Raw genomic sequence first — 24,627 nt, forward strand, 5'->3', positions numbered from 1 at the left:
TGGTTATTATATTGGGGAAATCAATGTCGTAAGGAATTTTTGACCAACGTCAGAAAACGAAAAGAACAGGTGCTGAAAAATTTGCGGTTTTGAAAAAAATTTTATGTTAGAGCTATGAGGTTGTCACTGGTGGCAGCTAGATGTTAAAAGTCGGTAAATAATATAATTCAAGTCAATGTTCAAAATGGTGCAATTTATTCTTAGCAATTCAATGGAAATTACAATTTCATTGTAAAACTTATAACTGTAAACATCAGATTTGAAATTTAATTCCACATTATAGCAGGTTTTAATAAATAAATAAAAAGGATAAATGTTATAAGCATAAAAATATTTATAGACTAAATAAAATTATCGTTGAGACTCCAAAACCTTGGTGAGAGAGAAAATACAGCAGAGAGAATACTCGTAGTTATTTAACTACATATATGAGAGTAAAGTATTTAATACATATTTCATATGGCAATGGCAATAGCCATTATTAATCAATTAATAATAAAATCATCTCTTAGTTTAAAGAAGAAACTTATAAACTCCTTTTATCTCAAAAGTGTGAGAGAGACAAAACATAATCATAAGACAGACCTAAGTATGATTTTCCAATAAAATGTAGTAAATACACAAAATTAATTTCATTAAACATTCATTATTATCATATATTTGTAAAACGAATTACTTAGAAAACTTAATAAGTTAAGTTTTGTTGCTATCAAAGATATGCTTAGGTACAAATTAAGTAAGAACGTAGTTCAAACTTCAACTTCCTTTAATACAGAAAAATGAAAAACCAACAGATGAATGAAAAATTACACATTCTCTGGCGTGATATAAAAGAATATAGAATAGTTAAGTACTAGACAATAATACAATATGTAACTGAGATGGATCTTTGCTACAAAATTCGAACATTGAAACTGTTTTGTAGGTGTATCTGTTTGTTTATATCTAGGGGATCCCTTAGATTGACATAATGTTTCGTCAAAAGCTTTGCCAAATTTTTCACTGTGAAGTTCAATATTGGTGATAAAAAATTGGTAAGTTTTTGATTACATGTATTTAATAACTTTGCAAACAATTTGTAGGAAAATCACACCACACAAAATACTTAAACAATCAAATCAATTCATGATTTTTTATGATGCTGCAATGCATTATAATGCAATAAACAAAACGTGTGTAAAACTTCGAACTTACAGTTTTCGTCTTTAAAAATACCTTAACTAAACTTAAAATTGCATTTATCTTAATAATAAAAAGTACTTAATACTAGCATCTAATTCAGTAATAAAACTTACTTTTGGTAAAACTGCTCCATAACTTCTAATGGCATTGACTTGAATTTTTAGCTGGACTGAATATTTGAAGTGTCAGTAGAAATGTAGTTGTTAAACGGTTCTAAAGATTTCCTTGAACTACATAATACAGTTAGTGTATACAGACTTTCTTACTGGATCAAGTTGCACATTGCGAGATTTACACAAATGATTTCTTAGTTTTTACTGATTTTTTTAATGCAGTCCATGTTTGTTTTTGAATTGAGTCCAGTTCAAATTAAATATTGTCGTCATCTAAACACTAAAAGTAAATCTACTCTACACTAAAAGGTAGATATAAAAATACGTCACGTGTCATTGACCTCAGATTCGTAAGATTTCGAGGCTCCATTGCCGTTCCTCTGCAGTAAGGGTACGTTGTTGTGGTCTTTGGACACGATTACTTCAGTTATTTCGTCGTCGTGTTGGCGAACGGAATCGTAGTTTGGTGGCGGAGTGGCGCGCCTCTCATTTGTACTGATCATTGGAATCTGACCGGTTAGATCTGGAAAAAATGTCAATATTATTTATTTTGGTGTCCCCATCTGATTCTGGCTAAATGGACTTGATTTTTGTCAGTTAGTAATTTGACCGATCAAATAAAGCTACAATACTAAATAAATAGATTAAATATAAGCGCTTTTGACTGAGGTTTCTATAAGGGGAATAATAAGGGGCCTGGAATCCAGTTTGTAACAATCATGTCAAAGAAAAGTGGAGATGAATTAAAATATTGCAATGACAAAAGAACCTCATATAAAAAATGAAATCAGGCAAATAAGACTCACCTTGCAAAGTAGAATCCAGGTCATTAGGTGTCAAAACTAATACTACACTGGAACCCGCGCCGCTGAACACCGAAGCTACGCTGGCTCGAGGCGACAACAAAACTAAGGGCTGCCCGCGAGATGACAGCGAATTCGATAGTGCGCAGAGACCCTTAGCTGCTGTGAAGTCGGCACCTGGAATAAAAGATTTCTAAATTAATAAAATTTTTGTGTCTTTTTTAAAGTGGTAATGTTTTTCTGATGTTCTGGATTTGCGGCCCCGGTTAGTACCGCCTTCTTGAGCCTTCTGCATCGGAATACAAGTCCTCTCTATTTCGCAATTGAAAATTCGGCATTAAGGTTCCTTATGTTGTCTTGGGATGCACTTAGAGATGATTTACGAAATTACCACAAGAACGAAAATTTGCGGGATTTCGCGTTACACGTGGACAGAGCCGCGGGGGGCGTATTCAAATACTAGTCTTTAATAAAAAGAAGACTCTGATCGATTCAGAACCCAAACCGATGAGTTTAGAGATTTGATATGTAGTTTCCTTATGTGATCTAAGGATGCACTTAGAAAGGATTTTTCGAAATTCGTACGGGAACTGAATGTTAAGGGATCTTACCTAGAACGTATCTACAGTCGATGACAACGGGCATGCTGCAGCCGCCTTGTTTCTTGGCGGCTCTCTCCACGTACTGTCGGATGTACTCGACGCCGGGGAAGTACAAGCTGTTGCCGACCGTCACTAGTAGGTAGCTGAAACCGGACGGGTTCTGAAATTGAAACATTGAAAGTTAAGCAATATTAAGCTTTTTTGATTTGGTTGTACTGCTGCGCCATCTTGTCGTTAAAACTTTTTTATTACAGATGGCGTTAGTAAACCTTGAGTTCTTGTCACAGTCAAATTGTATGATGTAAACCCAGTTTGCTTAAAAATTTGAGTGAATTTGTCTAATTCCTTTTTCTAATAGTTGGGGAAGCACACGATTAATTCTTATATATTAATTCATATATTTTTAAATGTTCTGTTACCGTAATGATCTCTGCTTCCAACTGCGGCCTGGCGCTCGGATACAGTAGCAATACGACGTTAACCGCTACTCCGGCCAGTATGCCCAGCTCCACGCCGACCACCAGGCATATGGCGAACGTGGCGAACGCGGGCACCAGGTCCGCGCGACGAGACCGCCACATCGGTTTTACTACCTGACATTATAAAAAAACACTATCAACAATTATGAAACGGTAATATGGCTTTACTATTTAACAAACGGTCGGAATTACGGAAGTTCATACGAACATGGAAGCAATCCTAAATAAATGTTTCACCAACAAAATTTTCATGTAAAAATACTAACTACACGCTCTAAGCCTACAACCTTTACACTATACCTTTAATTTATGCCCTAATTTTGAAAGTCCCATTCACCTATATGGCTTAATGACGGAAATGAGAGTCGTTGAAGTACGTAAAAGTTGTAACAAGATTAAGTTGTCACTCACCTCATATTCTATCATAAATATCACAGCACAAATCACCACTGCAGCCAATGATGCTTTTGGTATGTAATAGAAGTATGGCGTCAGCAGACTCAGGGCCAATATCACCAAAATACCTGAAAATTAAATTCTACTTTTAACACGTCAATTTTAATTTATACATGCCAACGGTCATGTGGTTTCCGATAGTTTAGAACCATTTAATCTTTTTCGAATTGATGACATAAAAGGCGACTAAAAGAATAGGCAAATTCATCCCCATTGCAGAATTTATGGATCATGATCCATTACGGGTTATCCCTTGCAAGTACTACGGAGATCAGATGGGAGTCGCTTCATAGTGAATAAACTTACTTAGACTAGACTTATAATAGTCTGGGTGCGTTAAACTTAATAGTGTGAGTATATCTGTGTACTAATATACTATAGATATATTAAAAAAAGATATATATAAAATCTTCAGTCGATTATTCACTGGCACAAAACTACAACAACAACCACTCTACTTCTTTCTGAGTTGGGTCAGGCAAGCAGCAAGCCTTTTTAAACAAATAGGTGATCTGAATAAAAAAATAACAACGCAATTATTTATATCTTTACTAGTTTTTAATTAATGGAAATATAACCGTACAATGACTCTTGAAGATAAGAGACAAGTACTTCCTACATATCTAATTACTTTTATTACGAGTGACATTGCTATAACATGAATATAACCAGTTTACTTTCAATGAATTTTGTCATGTAACTTTATTACCTTAGTCGCCTCATATGTATTCCACCATAGAGACATGGAGTGATCCTATTTTAAAGTGCTGGGAACTACACGGCCCGGCCCTTTCAGGCTTATCGCGATTTTGATATTGTGAAGGTAATTCTTTCCCGGAGGGATAGGCAGAAACTATATCTTATCACTTGCTCAATGCATACTTCTTTCTTTTAGCTCACATTATTCGGTTTGATCAAATTAATAAAATTGGGAACTGGATTATAACTCAAAATTAGGAATTTTTATATAAACTACTTACCAGTATATAAACTACCAAACTGCGTGGCAACACCGCTGGCGTGGTTGACAGCGCTTCGGGAAAACGAGCCGGTTATGGGCATAGCGCCCACAAACGACCCAAATATGTTGGCCATCGACAGGGTTAGTAGTTCTTGCGTTGCGTCCACTGATTCACCGCTGGCTGGAAAGAAATGAAAATAAATTAACATAAGAAAAAAGCTGATATAAGAGAAATTGAACTCTAACTAACTCTAATATAATCTTATGAGAAAAAAAAGAATGCATTATGTTGAATGCATTATTAGCGTTTATTATACTACTCCTTAAGCATTATTAAATATTCCTAGCTGTCCCGGCAAACGTTGTTTTGCCATATAAATAATTTCTAGTTAAAAAAAATGTTAAGGGTGGACAACCCTTAACACTTAGGGGTATGAAAAATAAATGTTAGCTGATTCTCAAACCTACTGAACATGCAAGCAAAATTTGGTTTAAAATCGGTAAAGCCGTTTCGGAGGAGTACGGAGACAAACATTGTGACACGAGAATTTTATATATAAGATTATTTTATAGAATTTTGTCTATTATAGAATCATTGCATAAACAATCGATAAAGTTATAAAACAATTACCAAAAGCTTTAGCTATGGCGACATTTCCTAAGACTCCTATAACTGGCACTAATACTATGGACGATCCGAGGTCCGAACACATCTCAATGAAAGATACATCTCTGCCTCCATAACTGGTAGTAAATGGTGGCACGTTCCATGACGGGAGACCCTCTCTGAAATAAAGGGTGTAAATTAAAAAAAAATATATCATAATCTTAGTGTGACTGCAGTTGCAGCCATACAGCTGAACGTGGCCTTTCAGTCTTTGCGAGACTGTTGGCTGTTGGCTACCCTGTAATTGATAGCAAAGGTGTGTCTATTTTATACGACGCTGAAATTAATAATGTATTTTCCTTGGGAAATGTAGAAGAAATAGAAAAAGAGATTGACAGGATTTTGTGGGCATCTAGTTGAGGACAGAATCTTGGTATCTTGATAATTTAATTGAATCTTCTTCAATGAATTTAGTCGTTTCTTTTTACACTGTGAGTACAAAAACAGGCAAAAATTAAAATAGATTTGTCAAACAAGTTTTAAATGAGAAGTCTGAGCAGTTGTATCATAATACTAATGAAAAATAAATAAAGTATTAAATAATAAAGTATGAGGTGTGGTTTTATGTATGTCTGTATTATAGAGGATGTTTCATACTTCACAATGCAAAATGGCTCTCACAAACGAAACAAAGTAACGAAAACAACGCAATTATTCGTAAATATGTTTATTGAAGCTGCAATTATGTTTTGGTCAACATTTTAAAACCCACATTTTTGGTAGTATTACTGTCGTAAAAGGACTTTATGGTTTGCTTCTATACTAGCTTTTGCCCGCAGCTTCCTCCGCAAGAGTTTACAAAACCTACAACCTACCACCACCTACGTTCAGATGTACTTATATGGCTTTATGATGGAATTGAGATGTAGATTTACATATATAGATTTCTTAGTTTAACTTAATAATACAGTTAAGTATACTCACTTCACAGTTCCCGTGAGTTTGAAAGGCGACTCTGAATGCGCCTCCATTAGGAAAGCTATCAACGAACATGATACGACTACAATTGCGTTTCTGGACGTGGATAACAACCAGAGCGCTTTCTTCAGACCCTTTTGACTTGGCGGCAGGTTCAGATCTTTCATTTTCTGGAAATTGTAATAAATCCTTAAATGTGTCATAAAGTTATTGCTTCTACTTAGCAATTTGACTACTGAGGATCATATTTGCATTATTTCATAAAGTTTCTTTATATTATTTCCGTGTAAAAATATATTGGTTGATTAGATATATAACTTACTAATAATTATTATTATTAAATATTTTTATCCTTACCCGCATTAACAGAAGAATAGCAATACACGACACTCCCAGTGTACTATCAGCGAATCTTGCGTTTGGCATGTTGGTTATTACCTGCAATCGACATACATTAGGATTACAGTAATCCCCATATTAAGCCGCCCAAGAGAAAAGAAGAGCCAAGTCCGTAATTATGATAATCCTTTGTAATGTTTCATATTTTTAATGTGCTCTTCACATTCTACTGAACAATAAAGTATTTTCTTATGTTGCAACTGACTGTTGTTGATGGTTTATGGTTATTTATGTTATTCTTGTTTTCAGCCATTCTTGTTTATGTTTACGTTCGTCATTCCCATTATTGCTTCTTAATTAGCTCTATAAATAGTAGATATATTTAAAGTAATACTTGCTACACATGGACAAACGAATAATGAATAAAAATAATTTCACAGCAAATACTACTACTTATATAAATATATTTTCAACTGACGCATTATGTTTTCCGATAGTATCTGTTTTATGTAAGTTTAAAGTGGTATCTGTACAACTGTGTTATTTATTTAAACTTTATGCACTTAAAATGTTCAATAGGTGGATTAATTCCATAAGGCATTCTCTACCAGTCAAACCTTGTCGAATAAGAAACAATTTGCTAGTCGATGAATAGCAGTTTTAATAGTATAATATGCTTAATGGCATTAACAAGGTCATTTTATTTCTGAACTTGGCCGGCACACAACCGTGCACGCAAGATCCAGTTCCGATGGCAGTAATTCCTGTATATTGTAAAGTTAAGCCGATTGCTCGGCCTTTTGGAATTAAACAGCGCGGCTTTTGCAAATCGCTTATTATTTCCAAGCATTTTAATGAATTGCACGACGATTTTTTATTCGTGGCACGATATAATGGGTAAAATCGGGACGATGCAATCAAACAAAAAGAAAACAAACGGGTTGAATTGTAAATTTTATTCTTTCAAACCAATATGCGGTAGTGTTTAAATCGGAATCTTCAGTTTGGATGAGTAAATCATGTGAATTGTGATATCTACATACTTACTTTAAAATTAATCTTTTAGGACAGTAATTAATTTTTTTTTGAGGATTTACGACCAAAACCTAATTTTTCTTACTCTCAAAAAGTGATAAAATTAGACTAGAATTTGGACTGAATATAGATATTAAGCCTTTTCATTCAAAAATTCAAAAACACGTTATTGAAAGAAACCAATATAGCATACAGGTGGACCAAACGATCTTCAAAGTCCTTGAAATTACATCTCGCCACAGCACTAGCGTGCAGTAATTTGCTTGCGTGTTTGTTGTACATATGCTTTTTGTACTATTTGCTATATTAACCTAAATTACAATGGATGCGTACCTTTTTTAGAGTGTCTATAAATCCTCCAGACTTGAACTGCAATCCCAACAAGCCTTTCAGCTGAGACACAGCTATGATCACAGACGTTGCTGACGTAAATCCCACGGTCACAGGGACAGATATGAAATCTATTAGAACACCTGATAAAATATAAACTAATTAGTATACATTTAACAACCGTGAGTCATTTACAAATATACAATAAAATAAAAGGAGGGACATAATAAAATTTTTCATTGGTTAGGTTTGTTTATTAATAAAATAAATTTATTTAGAGCAGACAAATGAGATGTTTTTAAGCAGCTGGCTTTTATACGCATACCTATGTTTAACGGGAAAAAGAATAGTGAAAAATATTTGCAAGATTAAAATGCTACAGGAATCGCACTTTTTTGCTGATGGCACTTTCTCTCCATCTCAGCTATCCTGATTGACAGATTGTGTTTAAGAAAGTTTCATATGGTAAAATTATACTCGTATTTGGTTTAGCAGATTGGACGAGGAGGTAATAATTCATATTGGTAATCCATACTATCCATCTATAATAATATATAAATGCGAGAGTGAGTTTGTTTGTTATCTTTTCACAATTTAACTACTGAACCTATCTGAATAATTATATTAAATTTATGTGAGGTACATATATTAAATAATACATGCTACATATTAAATATTTAATACTTATAAAAAACTAAACGATCATGTAGCTAACATGTGACCATTGAGACTTATGGCCATTGGTTCTGTCTTTCCCGTAGAGAGTATAGAATCTAGACGTGATTTGTATGTGTGTGTGTGCAATACAGACAAAAATACGTTGAAATAATTCAATTAATTTTCTGCTATAATGCGTTGTATCCACTAAAAAAAAGGATAAAGCCAATTAATGGAAAGTGAAACTACATAACTACTAAGGATTTTAACTGCGTAACTATACATATCTTCTGTCAGTATTTTATTCTTATACGTAAACTATTTGCTTCCCGCAGCTCCGCTCTAGGCGAAACGTTTGTTTTTCTTATAATTTTTTATCCCCTTTTATCGCATTTTGTCTATTTGCATACCAAATATCAGTCCGATCGCTCCAGAAGTTTATTACAAAAGAGTCTCGTGTTGTCACAATTTAATCGAAATTGGCAATTTCCTTACCTAAATGTAACAGTCCCATGACCAGTTGAACTACGCCAGTAAGAAAACATAGCAATATAGCGTAGTCTGAATTCCTTCCTTGTATCTGTTGGTACGTCATTAGTGCCAGCAATGCCGTGGGTCCGAGGGTAATGTCCTTACACGAGCCGAATATAATGTAAATAAAACAGCCAATGAAAGAGGAATAGAGACCGTCCTGTAACAAGAAAAATAACACTTTTTAATATAACTTAATGTACCTTGACAAAATAGGGGTCGACCTAGTGAAAGATTAGCTAAAGAGCTTATTGTATACTTCTCTGGAAGAGTTTGCATGAAGAGAGTGAAGGATGTGGGTGAAGTTAAAGATCTATGCAGAAACCGTAGCAAGTGGTCGGTCGTCTTTCTATTCCAATTCTTGGAATACCTGTGATAGGTTACCCTGGGCTCTGAGGCAACATAGTTAGGGATGTAACACGGATAGGATGATAATGAGGGTAAGAAGTTGGAGTATGATGATTTAAAAGTTACCTGTGGATCTAAACCAGCTAAAGTCGCGTATGCCAATGCTTGTGGTATAACTGTCAGACCCACAGTGATTCCAGCTATTACATCAGCGAGTGCCTTCTCTGAATTATACTCTGGTAACCATTTTGTGATGGGCAATCTTTTGTACATAAACCTTCTGCACCAGGACTGCCTCTTGTAACGATGTTTCGAGGGCGACGACATGTTTCAGGTATCTGTGAAAAATATATATTACAAATTTGATAACACAAATACATAACAACCATTTTACAGATTATATTACATCTAGAGTAAAGCAATAGTCGATAAATCTATTACGGATTTATATAGAATCCAGGACCAGATAAAATAGGGAGGCGTCTACTAAAACGTACTCTACCTTCGCGAAGCCTACAAAGCATTCCCATAGAGAATATCGGGTCACTTGATTTAATTTAAGACCCTTTGTGCTACCGCCGTACACTTCCATTTCCTAATAAACGCCCGTTTCTAAACAAGACCGGGAAAAACAAAGGCCATAAGCCCAAAACAGAAAAGGGTCACAACACAATAATCGATGGATCTTGTTTTATTGTTAGGAATTCAAATTATACGTATAAATATTGAGAACACTATTAAGCTTTTGTTGAAGCCACTGAAAGGGTTCGTTAGCCACGGAAAGCAGGAAATCCGAGCATTAACTTAATTGGATTACGGTTTGAGTATAAAAAGTTGATTATGAATAGGAATTGATGACTTTTGATATTTTGTGAGGGCAATGGTTTGTCCGCAGGGGAAACTAGTAAAGTTGCTATGAACAAAATTCAATTATGCCGAATATCCCGAAGGAAGTGGAAGAAGTGGAAATACAACGAAGTTGAGTCCGTGGGTAATGACTCGTTGAGAGGGAGGCGGGGGAAACAAATCAATTACTGTCAATTCACCTCTCACGGAGAACTATTGCGGGAAAATTAGCTATTAAGGTGGGCTGTTCGGACACGGACGTTTGGCCATGTTCCTGACAATACTGGTGGTTCCCCGTGTTAATTTGCGACGTGATGTAACATCGGCCTGATAAAACCGTTGAACAATGCCGGTCGGGGCTTTGTTGCCTTAAACAGGTGGGTCTAAGCAATTACTCGCTGAAATTTGGGCAAGGATTCCATTCTGGCTTGTACATAAAAGGGTATCTAAGAAGTTATTAAGTTTAGAACTATTGTATAAACTTTGCGAGTTTAAGGTAGTGATTATAGGTATAGTTTGTGCGTGTGCTACTATGCTATACATGAATATACATAAATCATCTTCATCTGCTTGTTTACAATCCATAAGTATCAATCTATCTCATTAATCTTTTGATTAGGTATCTATGATTTATAAACGTAATAAAAATAATAATATAAAGTATACCTTTGTAATGTCATTCGTAAATTAGCAGAATCATTTTACACGATGTCATGCATAACGCCTAGCCTTGGTTACATATACATTTGTAAGAAACCTTGGAATTCGAGATAAATTTACGTTTTACGGTAATAACCGTACTCGTGGACAATAAAAAAACATAATAGTTTTCAATAATCAGGAATGCCTACATGCTAACCCTAATTACCTACTGTACTAAACCCTTGCTAACTAATATTATAAATGCGAAAGTCTATCTGTCTTTTTCGCTTATTCGAATTACATGAAAATCAGTTAAGAGGTTAGCCTCTTTCATGTAATTCCTTTTTTTTATGAAAGTCACCAGAGGATTGGAAAAAAATATTATAATAGAAGCCACAACACAATCGAATATTTTATAAAGTTTTAATAATATAAAATAAATTTGTATGAATGATAGTAGTTTACCTTGAGATTTCATTTCCTACACTAGGTAGGCAAGAGTAAGTATACCAAGTACCTATTCCATCAGTTTTCAAACGGAACCCTTTAGAAATACGTATAATAAATTATCACAATAAAATCAAAGGACCAGAAACCATGGCAAAAATTGGGTTAAGAAGTATGTACAAATAAATCAGTGAATCATGCGTTTGCCAAACAACCAACAATTTCAGTTTGATAAAATTAACAAAATAGAGTTCATTATTTAAACATTTTTTGAGGTTTAATATATTATTAGATTTCATTTCTGTTATGATATGAAACAACACACCTAATTTTCATGTGAGACCCTGAATACCGCTATTCAACACCGCTGCGTACATCGCATTTTTTTTTTCATATTTGCGCGGGAAATCTCTAGAGTAACTTTTTTGACAGATTTCTTATTTTCCCTCGTACCACCTTAATAGAAGATGACAGTATCACGTAGCGTGGCTTAGATCGTGACAACAAAGAGGTGGAAACTAAAATTCTGTAACGTCAGAGTGTGATATTTTGTGAATCCTTCGTCAAAAAATTAAATTGGATTGCTCGGTTGAGTATTAACGTAGATAAAAAAATTCTAGTAGGTACCTACTTCGACTAAATTTGCATGGACAACATGGTTAAGTTCGGCAATTAAACCACTAGATGACCACCGGTAACACCGGCTTAATGAATCTGTCTTCTGAAGCACGGAATTAATATATTACACACTTAGGTGATTCAATTCTAAATAATGTATGTTTAATCACGTATTACCAGCCAATATGGCAATAAACTATATAAATTACAGATGAATAGAGCATTGGCATAGTATCGTTGCGTCATTACAATCAACTGTCGCCTAGTAAACGCCGATTTTGGATTCAGCAGTAATTCCCCTATCCCAGAATGGCTATCTATCATTTCGGGACGGTGGTAGGCACGTAATTCTGCGATCAATCCGACGACATGCGTCGGCGACAGGGTGGCCAGAACAACGATTTATGTAGAAGGGAATATACTCGAGCATATATAGTTCAACAACATTTTATCAAGTCAATGACTGATGATTATCAGGGCATTTTTTTATTTGAAAATACAACTTTTGGTCTCTGAATACCTTGAAATTCCGAAACATATGAAAGTAAAATTTTATATACTTCTCTTCATCCGATAAAATTAAACCAGTCGTTCGTGAAGATAGATAAAATTTCGTCGCTTGAATAGACCAACTTATATAGGATCAAAAGTAGAAAAATTCTAATAATAGTCCAAGAATACAGCACACCTGGTTACCCTGAGCGGGGCAAGGCGATCCGTCAACGTCGACCTGACGAATGTGTCACCAAGACGTAACCCAAAAATGATAATCCGAGTTACGTTCACATAGGGGTGACCTGTCGTTACTGCGATGTTTTAATAAGTGCATACTTGTCTATAATTTATCTAAATATATAAACGAAACAAACACAGCCCAAAAAGCTGAGGTTAGTACTCGAAATTTGTCATATAAGTTCCTTAGGTGCAATAGGGGTATATAATTTCTCGAAATTCCAGCGGGAACGAAAAATAACGGGCAATTTCATTTAACGCGAGCGGAGCCGCTATTGTTCTCTAGTAAAATATATATTTTTCAGATTCTTATACATGTTAACAGAGATGCAGATGCTGAAGCCAAATTACTACCTATTCCCTTAATTTTGATAGGCAATTTTATTACAAACTAATCCGAATTCCAAGTTGAGTTAGTGTTAATTATTCTGTGATTAAGGATAATGATATGAAAATTTTGAATTGAAAAGGAACTTGTAACGTACGGTGAATTATAGTCCAATTTAGATACCGACTGCAAAACAGGCTTATCTCACGTTGTCGGACAAAGCGAGCAACGTTTCAACGTGTTTAGTATAGCAATACCCATTGCAAACTATCAATGAACAAGTCAGTTGTGATGCAGCATTACGTTGTTGTTGTAAGTAATTAGAAAATATAATGTTACATGAGGTCTATTACATTATCCACGTTTCATCACATAAACTTACTTTAAAACATTAACACTTAAAATCTTCGTATTCTGAAAATCGTATGAAAACAATGTGATACCTTAAATGACTGAAATAATTATTTACTATTAAGTTAAAATATATATATATATTTATTCTTTATGGTAACAATATAATTGTAATATTTGTAAAGTACAATATATTGTACCATTTACCTTTTAAATATATATTTAAGTAAAACTTTAGTAGTGGTATGTGTATAAAATAAATATTATTAATGCAAATTATATAGGCGTTTGAGAAACAGGCTGTAAACTTTTCACATTCCAAAAAAGCCAGTAATATTTATATGCATAACGGGATTTAGCGAGTGTAAAGCCTTTGATAAGAATTTTATTATAGTATGTTAATCAATTTGAGACAACTAGATATTTCGTGACGCTTTGTTCTAGTTGGAGTAAAAAAATAAAAATACGCTACTTTGTCACTTTTAAAGGTTTTGTATGTCAAATTTCATCAACACGGGTCCAGTAGTTTTAAGTTTCGATATAAACAAAATCTATGTAATACCTATTTTAATAGTTGAGTGTTATATTTATTTTTTTTCTTTTTTGCAATTAAACGTGTGTTTTGAAAGATTGTGTATAAATCCATAACCATAGAAATGTCCCCTGCATTTCGTTTGAAAGAACGTAATATTAATTATATACTAAAATACGATACTAAATAATAAAATATTTAGTAACAAAATTTTTAATTTATTTGGTTCCGCTTATAATATTTTTTTTAATAGGTCGTGTTCACCATCTCGTAACCTTGATATTGACAAATTCGACGTTATCGTTCGTAGGAAATATTCGATAACAATATAATCAATATGAGTCAAAATAAACGCGTTCGTAGCCTTGATAATGTCTTAGATAAAGTAAGATAGCTTACTCCCTGAATTACTGCGATGTGTCATAATCAGTTACAATTATAATCTTCAGATAATCTTTGAATAAGTGATTATGATTATTTGCGGGAAGTAGGTCAAAATGCGTGTTATATCTCAGTCAAATAGTTAAGTACCTATCTCACGATTTATTTATTCGAAAGTAAGCGTGTTGTTTTCTATCCCTCGCAGCCTTACCCTTGAGTCTCTCTTTAGATTTAGATATCAATTATACCTTCTAAGATATACTTACAGAATATATTTAACAGATAAAAGCAACATGAGTGAGCCCAAAAGATCACGAATAGATTACACCCTAAAGTTTCAGAGGCGTCACGCACCAAACAACTCATTAATATACTCAAGACCGTTTTTCCGACCCCATTGAAAGGGACGCGGAAGGGGAGAACAGGTGTTATCCTGTAACTTCCGAAACAACCCATTATATGTCAATGCCCGAGATTTAATAGAGACATTTAACAGGTTAACTGCCATGTAGGATAACATTTCAACAAACAATATGTTTCTATAGCTTTCGCACTTTCCATGTTGAATGGGCATAAATAACTTCAAATCATCTTTTGTTGCTTCTTTGTTTGGCTTCTCAGGGCCTTTAAAATCCATTACTTAATACTTTGAATGGGAGCACAATAAACTAGCTGAGTCAATGAGATGAAAATGGTGCGCTGGATGTAAGAAACAAATATATAATATGGCATCAGAGACTTGATAGTGCTGTGTGGTTCCCGGCACCAATAAAAAAGAATTGGACCACTCCATCTCGTATCGTAGGGATAGGCTTATAAACTTGGGATTCTTCTTTTAGTCGATGGGCTAGCAACCTGCCACTATTTGAATCTCAATTCCATCATAAAGCCAAACAGCTAAACGTGGCCTATCAGTCTTTTTAAGACTGTTGGCTCCGTCTACCCCGCAAGGGATATAGAAGTGATTATGTGTATGTGTATGTTAAAAGGAAGCTCTAGTAGAATCCCGGCGGTCTTTAGTTTTCTCTAAAAGTTTGTAACTAGAACTTATGTGAAATTGGAAAACTAAGGAAAATTTTCTGAAATTCAACTACATATTTATTAAATCGTTTCTTTATGTTCCTCGTACGAAATTTTGGGAAATCCTTTCTTAGAAACAACTTCTTAAATAATCTAAATGCTCTTAAGCTAAATATACAGTAATCTTGGCTGCTTAGTAATTTGCCATTTGTTCTGTTAGATACATATTTAAAAGTTGCCACGCCCTACGAACGGGTCTCATGCCTCCTATACACAAGAACGCGTATGAAAAATTACAGGGACATAAAATATGAAATTGCTCTTCTGATGATGGTGCACATCTGCTGGGGTCGACCCTTTCGAACGTTCCCGTAACAAATTATGGGATCCGTGTTAGTCCAACGATTACAAGTCGCCGATTCATCAGCCGGCACTCGGCGCGACTTGGCACGTAGTACGGCCATCCATTGGACCCGTCCGGGACGCGATTCGTCAACGCTATCGGGACTTAAGAGCAGCGACTCCCTACGTCGAACAACAAAATTAATTTTTCGAAGGCCCGATTCCCGAGTGTTGATTAAACGAACCCATTTTATTTCGAAGAAACACAAGCAATAAATTCTTCAGATTGCAAGATATCAAAACGACGCTTTGCGCGCTGCTAGTGTGCTATTCAGCAGTTCTTAATATGCTGATCAATCAGAATTCGGTAATATTTGATAGATATTAACAAGTCCGCTTAATGATCCAATAGATATAATAGTATCATAGCAGAAGAAACTATAAATAAGCCAATAGAAAAAACAATACAGTACAAAGAAGTCATAAATACGAATAGCTTTTCGTGAAATTCCGCAACGCTTGCTCCATAGTCTCAAAATATAGCAGAGTTTAAGGGTCGTATAAGAAACAATATCCAAAAGTTGACCATTTTTACGCGCATGTGGCCAAAAAGTTTAATAGTTTTGTTAACATAAAATAATACGAGTAGTAATTTATATTATTTATAGCGTGATATACTACTCTGTCAAGAAAGTAGCGGGAAAAGATCAATAATACACAAACTGTTTGTTATTCATCCAAATTTATTTTATCACCTTCAAAATATGCTCCTTTAGAAACGATACACTTACGCCAACGAATAATCCAATCATCAAAACATTTTTTAAACGCTGTTTCCGGAATTGAGGTCAGTTCTCGCCGCGAATTCTCTTTTATGTCTTCTACCGATTGAAAACGGGTGCCACGAAGTGGTAATTTGAGTTTAGGAAAAAGAAAAAAGTCGGCTGGAGCCATATCTGGTGAATATGGTGGTTGCTCGATGGTATTTGTTGAGTGTTTGGTTAAAAATTCGTTCACAATGATGGCCTTGTGCGAAGGTGCATTATCATGGTGCAAAATCCAAGAATTTTCTTTCCACAAATCTGGCCTTTTTCGTCGGATTTGCTCTCTTAAACGCCGCATAACACTCAAATAATATTCCTTATTTACCGTTTGACTTTCCGGCAAGAATTGCGAGTGCACAACACCGCGATAGTCAAAGAAAACAGTCAACATGACTTTGACTTTTGAACGACTTTGGCGTGGTTTTTTCGGTTTCGGTTCAGTTGGAAGGCGCCACTCCGAAGCTTGTTGACTAGTTTGCATGTCAAACTCGTAAACCCACGTCTCGTCACCAGTAACAATGCGTTTCATGAATGTTGGGTCGGAATTGACTCGTTCTAGCATGTCCTCAGCAACTCTCATGCGATTGAGTTTTTGAAAAAAATTCAGGTCTTTTGGGACTAGCCGAGCGGCAACATGTTTCATACCCAAATTATTAGTTAAAATGGTACGGATCGACTCGTGAGATACAGAAAGTTCGGTGGCTATCTCTCTCAAAGTTGAATGAGGATTTTCAGTCACTATTTCCTTCACTTTTGCGATGTTAACTTCAGTTGCAGACGTTGATGGCCTACCAGAGCGAGGCAAATCTTCCATCACATCTCGACCGCTTTTGAACGCTTTGTACCACTCATAAGCACGAGTTTTTGATAAAGTCGATTCACCGTAAGCCTTCTGTAACATTTTCAGTGACTCCGAACACGATATTCCATTGGCAATGCAAAATTTAAGACAAACTCTTTGTTCGTTGTTTTTATCCATTATGAAATTAGCAATACACACTAGATATGATATAACTAAAAATAGCACTGTATTTAATGTAAACATCAGATGCAACTCAAACTCCGCGTCAAAATGGAAAACAGTTGTGCCAATCTAACAACAACAAAAAAAACAAAAATTTGAATTTGGAACCATAAATAGATAATCCATTCCCGATACTTTTCTGACTGAATGTATAATAGGGAAGGGTGACAAATGGGTCAAATGCCTATAAACCCCTGCAATCACAGCAAATAAGTCATGGTCAAGTGCTTATATAATTATTTCATTATTTTAGTGTTAAATTAAAAATGTTTTTAAGCTTGTAAACAGCAGTGAAAACAGTTAAAATATATGTCTGTAAGATCTCGAAAAAAATCTCAGTTTTTTCGTACATGTACATTACCCTTAAACTAACTATACCTACATATGAAATTGTGAAGTATTCATACTCTTAGAGATCGTAAACCGGAATTGTGGAGGAATACCTTTTAAGTAAACAAAATCAGTTCGCTTCTGTTAGGAATATTAAACGAATAATACCTATTCAAGTCACGGAGGCTGCCAGCTTTCTAAATAAGATAACAAGAGTAGCTTCCAGTTACGACTCAACAGTAGTCCAGGGAATTTTTCTACGCACTAAAAATAATGTGAAAATATTCATTTGGTTTCTCTCTTTATTATTTTATCACTGTAGTAATTGCAAACATTTTTGAAAATAGTTTGGCATAAAATAAACTAGAGAGGTAATTGACGGCCTCTGTGGCGCAGCGGTAATACGCTTGTCTGTGACACCGGGGGTCCCGGGTTCGAATCCCGGCCAGGGCATGATGAGAAAAGAACTTTTTCTGATTGGCCTGGGTCTTGGATGCTTATCTATATAAGTATTTATTATAAAATATAGAATCGTTGAGTTAGTATCTCGTAACACAAGTCTCGAACTTACTTCGAGGCTAACTCAATCTGTGTAATTTGTCCCGTATATATTTATTATTTATTTATTATTAATTGAGTTACTACTACTATAATGTTCTTAAATTACCTAACGTTTGAACACTCCTTCTAGCGAGAGAAAACATCGTGAGGTTTCTTGAACATTTATGCAACTGAATGTGCAACAATGATACAAGCTGGTCGTGTTACCTTACAAGAAGGGAAAGTTTGCCTTTAAACGGCGAGAAGGGAATTGCTTTACAATACTAGGGGTAAACATGCCTAGACCACAAGCAACTCCATGTTTTCCTCAGGGTTTGTACCACAGGTTTGACGAAAGACCACCAGAATGACGAAGGCGCAGTTAAGCTATAAAATAAATAACATTTTCTCTCTCTGAAATATGTTTATATCACACACGATCCTGAGAATAAGAACAAATACTTTTATTTTTTCATACACGGATTGATATTGGATGTGGCTTCGAGTAAACCGATACGGGAGCATGGTGTCGCGTGGCAGACGGCAAACACTGGAATGTCGTGGAAGCCTGACACTCCAGTCGAGAGTACAATAAAAGTGGGAGGCAGGCTGTCAGTTGTGATGAAAGTTTTCAAAGAAAGATATCTAGTGTTATTTTTGCGACCTGTGTTCGAGAAGATCTTTCTATTTGGCATTATGGAAACATTTAAGGATTTATCGTGGAATTGATTTTACAACAGCAATGAATACAGTAAATAATACAGCAATCACTATAGATTTCAAAATGAATGGATTCTGTACTGAATGCTTTAAATTTAAAAACAGGAATAGGATCGACGCGCTGATGTACTTACATCTCTGAACAAAGTGTAGTTTGATAAAACCTTAGGAATTTTTCGATAATATGCCCTTACTTTTTATAAGAATGGAAGCAAAATAGTCGTGTTTGTATTAAAGTTAATAAATGTAATTGTTGTTTATCACAATAATCAAGCATCTGATTTGCATTTAGACATATGTATCATTCGATTATATTCATAACAAACACGGTAGATATCGGTTCAAATATTTCGTCACAAAAGGTGAAACATGAAACATGAATAAACACCATTATAATACGAAATTTTAGTGCCTAATTTTACGTGTGATATACCACCAAAAGCGTGTAAGGTAATACAAGAGTACTTGCTCATTATATTTATTATTATAATAAAACCTGACTCCAGGGTGACAGTGAAGGGTGATCTAGCTTTGAACGACTTTCGTTAAGACGAAAGTCGTGTAGAAGGTTATTTAGTTATTTTATAAACCACGGAATTGTAAAAAATCCCGGTAATAGGTTCCGTGTTTTTGGGAAAGGACATTGCGTTATATCCTTGTTTTCTATTACAATAACGAAAACGAAATGAATCGCAAATAAATCGAATGAAATTTGTATATTAGGTACCTACATACATGTGGGGTACTAGTGGGGTAGACAGAGCCAACAGTCTTGAAAAGACTGATAGCCCACGTTCAGCTATTTGGCTTAGTGATATAATTGAGATTCAAATAGTGACAGGTTGTTAGCACATCTCCTAAAAAATAATCCTGAGTTATAGGCTTACAGCCTATATATACCTTAGTCGCATTTTACGACATTCATGGGAAAGAGGTGGAGTGGTCCTATTCGTTTTTGTATTGGTGCCGGGAACCACACGGCACTTTGAATATTAATTACCATTACATTGGATTTTATCAACAGCAAAATTCATAATTTTGTAAGCAACATCTTATAGTCTTTAGTGATTGTTAATAGAGTAAAAATTTAATTTTTCTTGAAATACCTATTTGCAATTAAATAAATATAGTGAGTAATCGCTACTAATCCCAGTGCGACGTATATTATTTAGACATTGTTAAAGATATAAAATACAATGTGGTTTAACATGGACACACGTGAGTTTTTGATTTTATCACCGGTACATTCAAAACAAAGCAAAAGGAACAATTGCGGTCAACAATTTAACTTCGTGATGTTCTCTCAATGGATACATTCGTTTCATTTACACTGTCTATTGAGTACTTAAAGTGTACTCTTATATTAAGAGCAATAAATATATAGTTTAGAAACAATTGGCCAAAGAAGTAATGCAGTGATTACTTATTATGGCGTAAACCAGCCGCTAGCAAAGGGGTGTAATCTGATGATTACTTCTTATACTTATTCTAAGATTGTTTCTCATTTCTTATACTTTTAAGATTTGGTAGCAAGATCATATTTTAAAAGTACTTTGAAAGATAATCAATTTGTGATCAGGGTTCGGAAACAAAATGGCATAAACGGAATCGTAGTTTCGTTATGTTTGACTGTCCAACTGTATGTTATTTTATTTTGAGTCATGCATACTATAAAGGTAAAATTTGTAAGCTAGGTAAAACCGCTACAAATCGTGAAGTGTGATTTTGAAGAGTCAAAATTAAATATAATTCAATGCTTTTTGCTAATCATTAGTTATTTTGGAGTCAACTGGCAGACTGATTCAGAAAGTTACTCCTTCTTGCTTCAAAAAAATGTGGAAAAGAAGGAAATCCTTTTGACTCAGTTCAAAATACTCGTATGTTGCTCTATAATAAGTAGGATTCACCGGTTGTATGCGCTTTCCAACTATCGCAACTACTGAAATTGACCGGCTAGATAATGGCTGAGATAAACTTCCTCGTGATTGTTGTATCAAATGCAACAATAATTTATCAAATCATGGGTCTGGCCTTCACCTATGATTGATCCTATGATTGTCATCATCATATCAGCCGTAGGACGGCTACTGCTGAACACACACCTCCCCATATGATTTCCACCTCGCTCTGTTGGAGGATACCTGCATGCAATTTAAAAACTTAAAATAATTTGTGCTATCGCAGTATCAGAGCAAGTAGTAAAATTTACGCAAAACCATTATAGGTATCGTGGTAAGTAGAAATATATATACATGCATAGGTACGTCTTTGCCTACCTCTCCGAGAAAGAGTTACATCTTGCTAGTAGTTCCTTTTTTCTGATATCTGTATATAAATAAATTATTTATTTTGCGAAATAATAAATAAAAAAATGGAACATAACTTTATGTGGGCACCTATATCATAATAAGAATAAATAGTCTAGAACAACAATATAGACAAATGGTGGTGTATAGGCACTAATCTCTAGAAATACACGTACAAATTCATGGTATTTACTAATTAACATTGATATGCTAATCTGCGTAATAATTGATTGACTATACCTACTATTACCTATCGGGAAACCAAAGTGTTATCAAACTGGTACCTACTCTTACACGCGATGTAAATTTTTATTTAGTTAAATGTATGTATGTATAAATTAAGAAAGACAATTGTTTACAGTGTGGTTCCGGCACTTAAGAAAGTTAGTTGTTGAAATGGCGACTAAACAAATAAAGCACATTCGTCTTGTGCAAGCTTCGGTGATAGGCTGGCGAAGAAAGAATTTTAAATCTTTATAATGCCATCAAGCTGAAAATTGTGTATCCAGGGATAAAATTGGTTGTTTAAGAAAATTTATATCCAAATACGTATACCCCATAATAAAATAAAATCCTTATATAATGTCGTATATAAATTCGTATATGAACATATCACAATTTTTGTTTTCAAATACAAAACAACAAAAGTAGTTTGAGCTACTTACGAAATTAAAAATCAAATCAGGAAATGGAACTTTTTGCGACTGCCAGCACTTATTTCGCATCGCATTAAATGCGAGCAAAAAATTCAATACATAATTATTAATTTTGCGACATAAACACACTTGCAAAACACCGGCGGCTTCTCACTGACTCCGCATCGGCGCGTGCGCACTTTATGCTTTATAGTTACTGCTTGACAAATGGACTTTAACAGTGTATTTATAACAATTCTATACATGACATTCATATTCAGAAATGTATAAGGTCAGTTTTCCACTGTTTAATGCAATTTGAGAATAGGTAGTCATTGGATAGTATTTTTCTTTACACATCCATTTTTAAGTCATTGATATATGGCAGGTTAGGTACTTAAGTAAACCCTGAACAATGACTTAATAATTTGGGTTATTAAGATTTATTTCAGATTTATCTCGTGGAGGACAGACTTATGTATATGTCACTATTGTAAAAGTTTTTTATAAAAATCAATTTAATCATTATGCTATTCAACTGAAAATGGCTTTTTAGTCTTTTCAAGATTTTTGGCTCCATCTACCACATATGGAATGATATATGTTTTTTTCTGCCGCATGCAATCCTTTTTATCCTAAAATATTAAAAAAAAAATAATGCACATGACTACTATAATTAAGTGGTAGTTTAGTAATGTTAAGTGAATTGGTGAAGTAACAGGAGCCAATATTTTTTTTATTCTATTGAGCCTCAAAATAGCTACAAAAGGTGACGACTATTATAAGGTAAGCAGTTGATGATGTAATTTCATGTCACCCTTTTATACCTTTTGGGGTAGACAGAGTGAACAGTCACAAAAAGACTGAAAGGACACATTCAGTTGGATGATTTTGTGATGAATGAGAATCATATACAGGTTTCCTGCCAAAAAGATTCCCAAGTTTATTAACCTTTATCTTGATTGACTTTTACAATCTGCATGAGAAGAGAAGCAGCTGATACACTATACATGTTTTTTCTTTGTTATCAGATCAGCATAACATATCAGAAACCAAACAGCACCTATTTCATAAAACTTTGAAATAATTTTGAAGATCTTTATTGAAGTAAAAGTCACGGATTAGTTTAATCTAAAACACCAAATTTATAACCGACAAATAATATTTCTATATCTCTAGAAACAGTGTTATTTTTTCTAGGTCTAAAATACTCTCTCTTAGTGGTTATAATTTTTTTTGAATAAAGTTTCAGAAAGTTTTGTAGTTAAGATATAGCTTGAAGAGCCAACATACTGTTTCCCATTTATTATTATTTTGTAGTGTAGTGAAGTTTGTAGAAGTACCTACTTATGTATGGAAGTATCTTTGAAATTGCTCAACCCGAAACTTGAGATTTTAACTACCCAAATTGTTGTGCACTAGCACTGACCTACATAGTAGTTTTCAAACTATTTTTATGTCAAAGTTTAAAATAACCCAAAAGTTAAATATACAAGTTGTATTATTGTCAAAGTAAGTATTTGAATTTATAGCAGTAAATGTAATTATATGTGACTGGTTCATTTCTAGTCACGTAATGTGCTACGATTGAATTTAATGAAAGCTGTTACGAGTTACGATCGTAATAATTTTTAACAATAAATAAACATATAACTTACCTTTGTAAATTTGGAGTCTCAAATGAATAGAACTTATAACGATGTTATACGGAATCCATCAAATTAAACATTTTATTGATTTGATGAGCATTTTCTAATTCAAAATTAAATAAGAGGTTTTTAATACAATCGCCAACCCACAACACAACATCCACCTACGAAGTTGACAATGACACTGACAGTTTTTTCATGCCGCCTGTCGAATATGACATATGACAGCTGTTTGACATGATAGTGATGGAATGACATTTGCACGAAATTTAAATTAAGCGAAGAATATTTTGTATGCAGCCGTGCTTATTGCGTGTTACACATAAACATACATCAATTACACCTCTTCTCCGGAGTGGTAGGTACAGATCACAGCGTTCCACTTGCCACAATATTTTTGTAATCTATCTTGATAACGTTGTCAAACTGTGCAAACTTCCTGACATGACTGCAGAAATTAACCAACCTATACAAATCATGTCGATGTCATACCGCTACCTCCTTCGGAGTTTTTGCCTTAGGTCTACGCCCTTCAGTCACCGCTAAGGTGCATATATGATGGCATGCAGCTAACAAAGGAAACGTCCAGCCCAATCTCAACTTAACTAGGCCGAGTCAACGATTTTTCTATTTTCAATAATACCTCAGTCATTATATTTTTTCTTAAGCTTCTGCAGGTAACGACTCAGTCACATTTTTTTTTCAAGTTAGTAGATTTCAACATAAATAATAATTTTTTTATATGAAATCTTCATACCTAGTAATGTATACTATATATTCCATGTCAAACTTTTTTTGGGAAGTCTCTATTACTTGTATTTTAGCTCATTTCAATTTATTTTTAAGATAAAAGATTGTGGAGAGAATTAATGCTTATTTTTATTTTTTTACTAGCTTCCGCCCGCTACTCCGTCCGCGCGGATGTCGGTCTTCGCGTGG

At 34.4% G+C, this 24,627-nt stretch overlaps 1 protein-coding gene across 4 annotated transcripts; it reads right to left on the reverse strand.

Moving 5' to 3' along the window:
• Positions 1-193: 193 nt before the first annotated feature.
• Positions 194-23,860, reverse strand: LOC106142682 (sodium-independent sulfate anion transporter). Of its 4 annotated transcripts, none has more exons than XM_060946996.1 (14): positions 23,698-23,860; positions 21,136-21,239; positions 9,548-9,759; positions 9,038-9,233; positions 7,889-8,028; positions 6,539-6,619; positions 6,188-6,351; positions 5,228-5,382; positions 4,616-4,777; positions 3,591-3,703; positions 3,120-3,293; positions 2,710-2,860; positions 2,102-2,275; positions 194-1,818 (listed from the first exon to the last, which is right to left on the reverse strand). In XM_060946996.1, exons 3-14 carry the CDS (start codon positions 9,746-9,748, stop codon positions 1,622-1,624), a joined length of 1,908 nt encoding a protein of 635 aa, XP_060802979.1. In that variant the 5' UTR covers positions 9,749-9,759; positions 21,136-21,239; positions 23,698-23,860; the 3' UTR covers positions 194-1,621. The 4 variants fall into 4 exon arrangements, with proteins under 4 accessions (XP_060802979.1, XP_060802980.1, XP_013199998.1 ...); XM_060946997.1 differs by lacking the exon at positions 23,698-23,860 and adding an exon at positions 22,070-22,241; XM_013344544.2 differs by lacking the exon at positions 21,136-21,239.
• Between the last annotated feature and the right edge of the window lie 767 nt (positions 23,861-24,627).

The sequence above is a fragment of the Amyelois transitella genome, chromosome 12, assembly GCF_032362555.1.
Source record: "Amyelois transitella isolate CPQ chromosome 12, ilAmyTran1.1, whole genome shotgun sequence".
Lineage (NCBI taxonomy): Eukaryota > Metazoa > Arthropoda > Insecta > Lepidoptera > Pyralidae > Amyelois > Amyelois transitella.

Excerpts from the sequence above, each read along its gene's own strand:
- LOC106142682 (XM_013344544.2), bottom strand. The coding sequence starts at position 9,748 with ATGTCGTCGCCCTCGAAACATCGTTACAAGAGGCAGTCCTGGTGCAGA. Across the intron at positions 9,234-9,547 it reads TAGCTGGTTTAGATCCACAG|GACGGTCTCTATTCCTCTTT; the intron begins GTAACTTTTAAA and ends TTCTTGTTACAG. Across the intron at positions 6,352-6,538 it reads CTATTCTTCTGTTAATGCGG|AAAATGAAAGATCTGAACCT; the intron begins GTAAGGATAAAA and ends TACAATTTCCAG.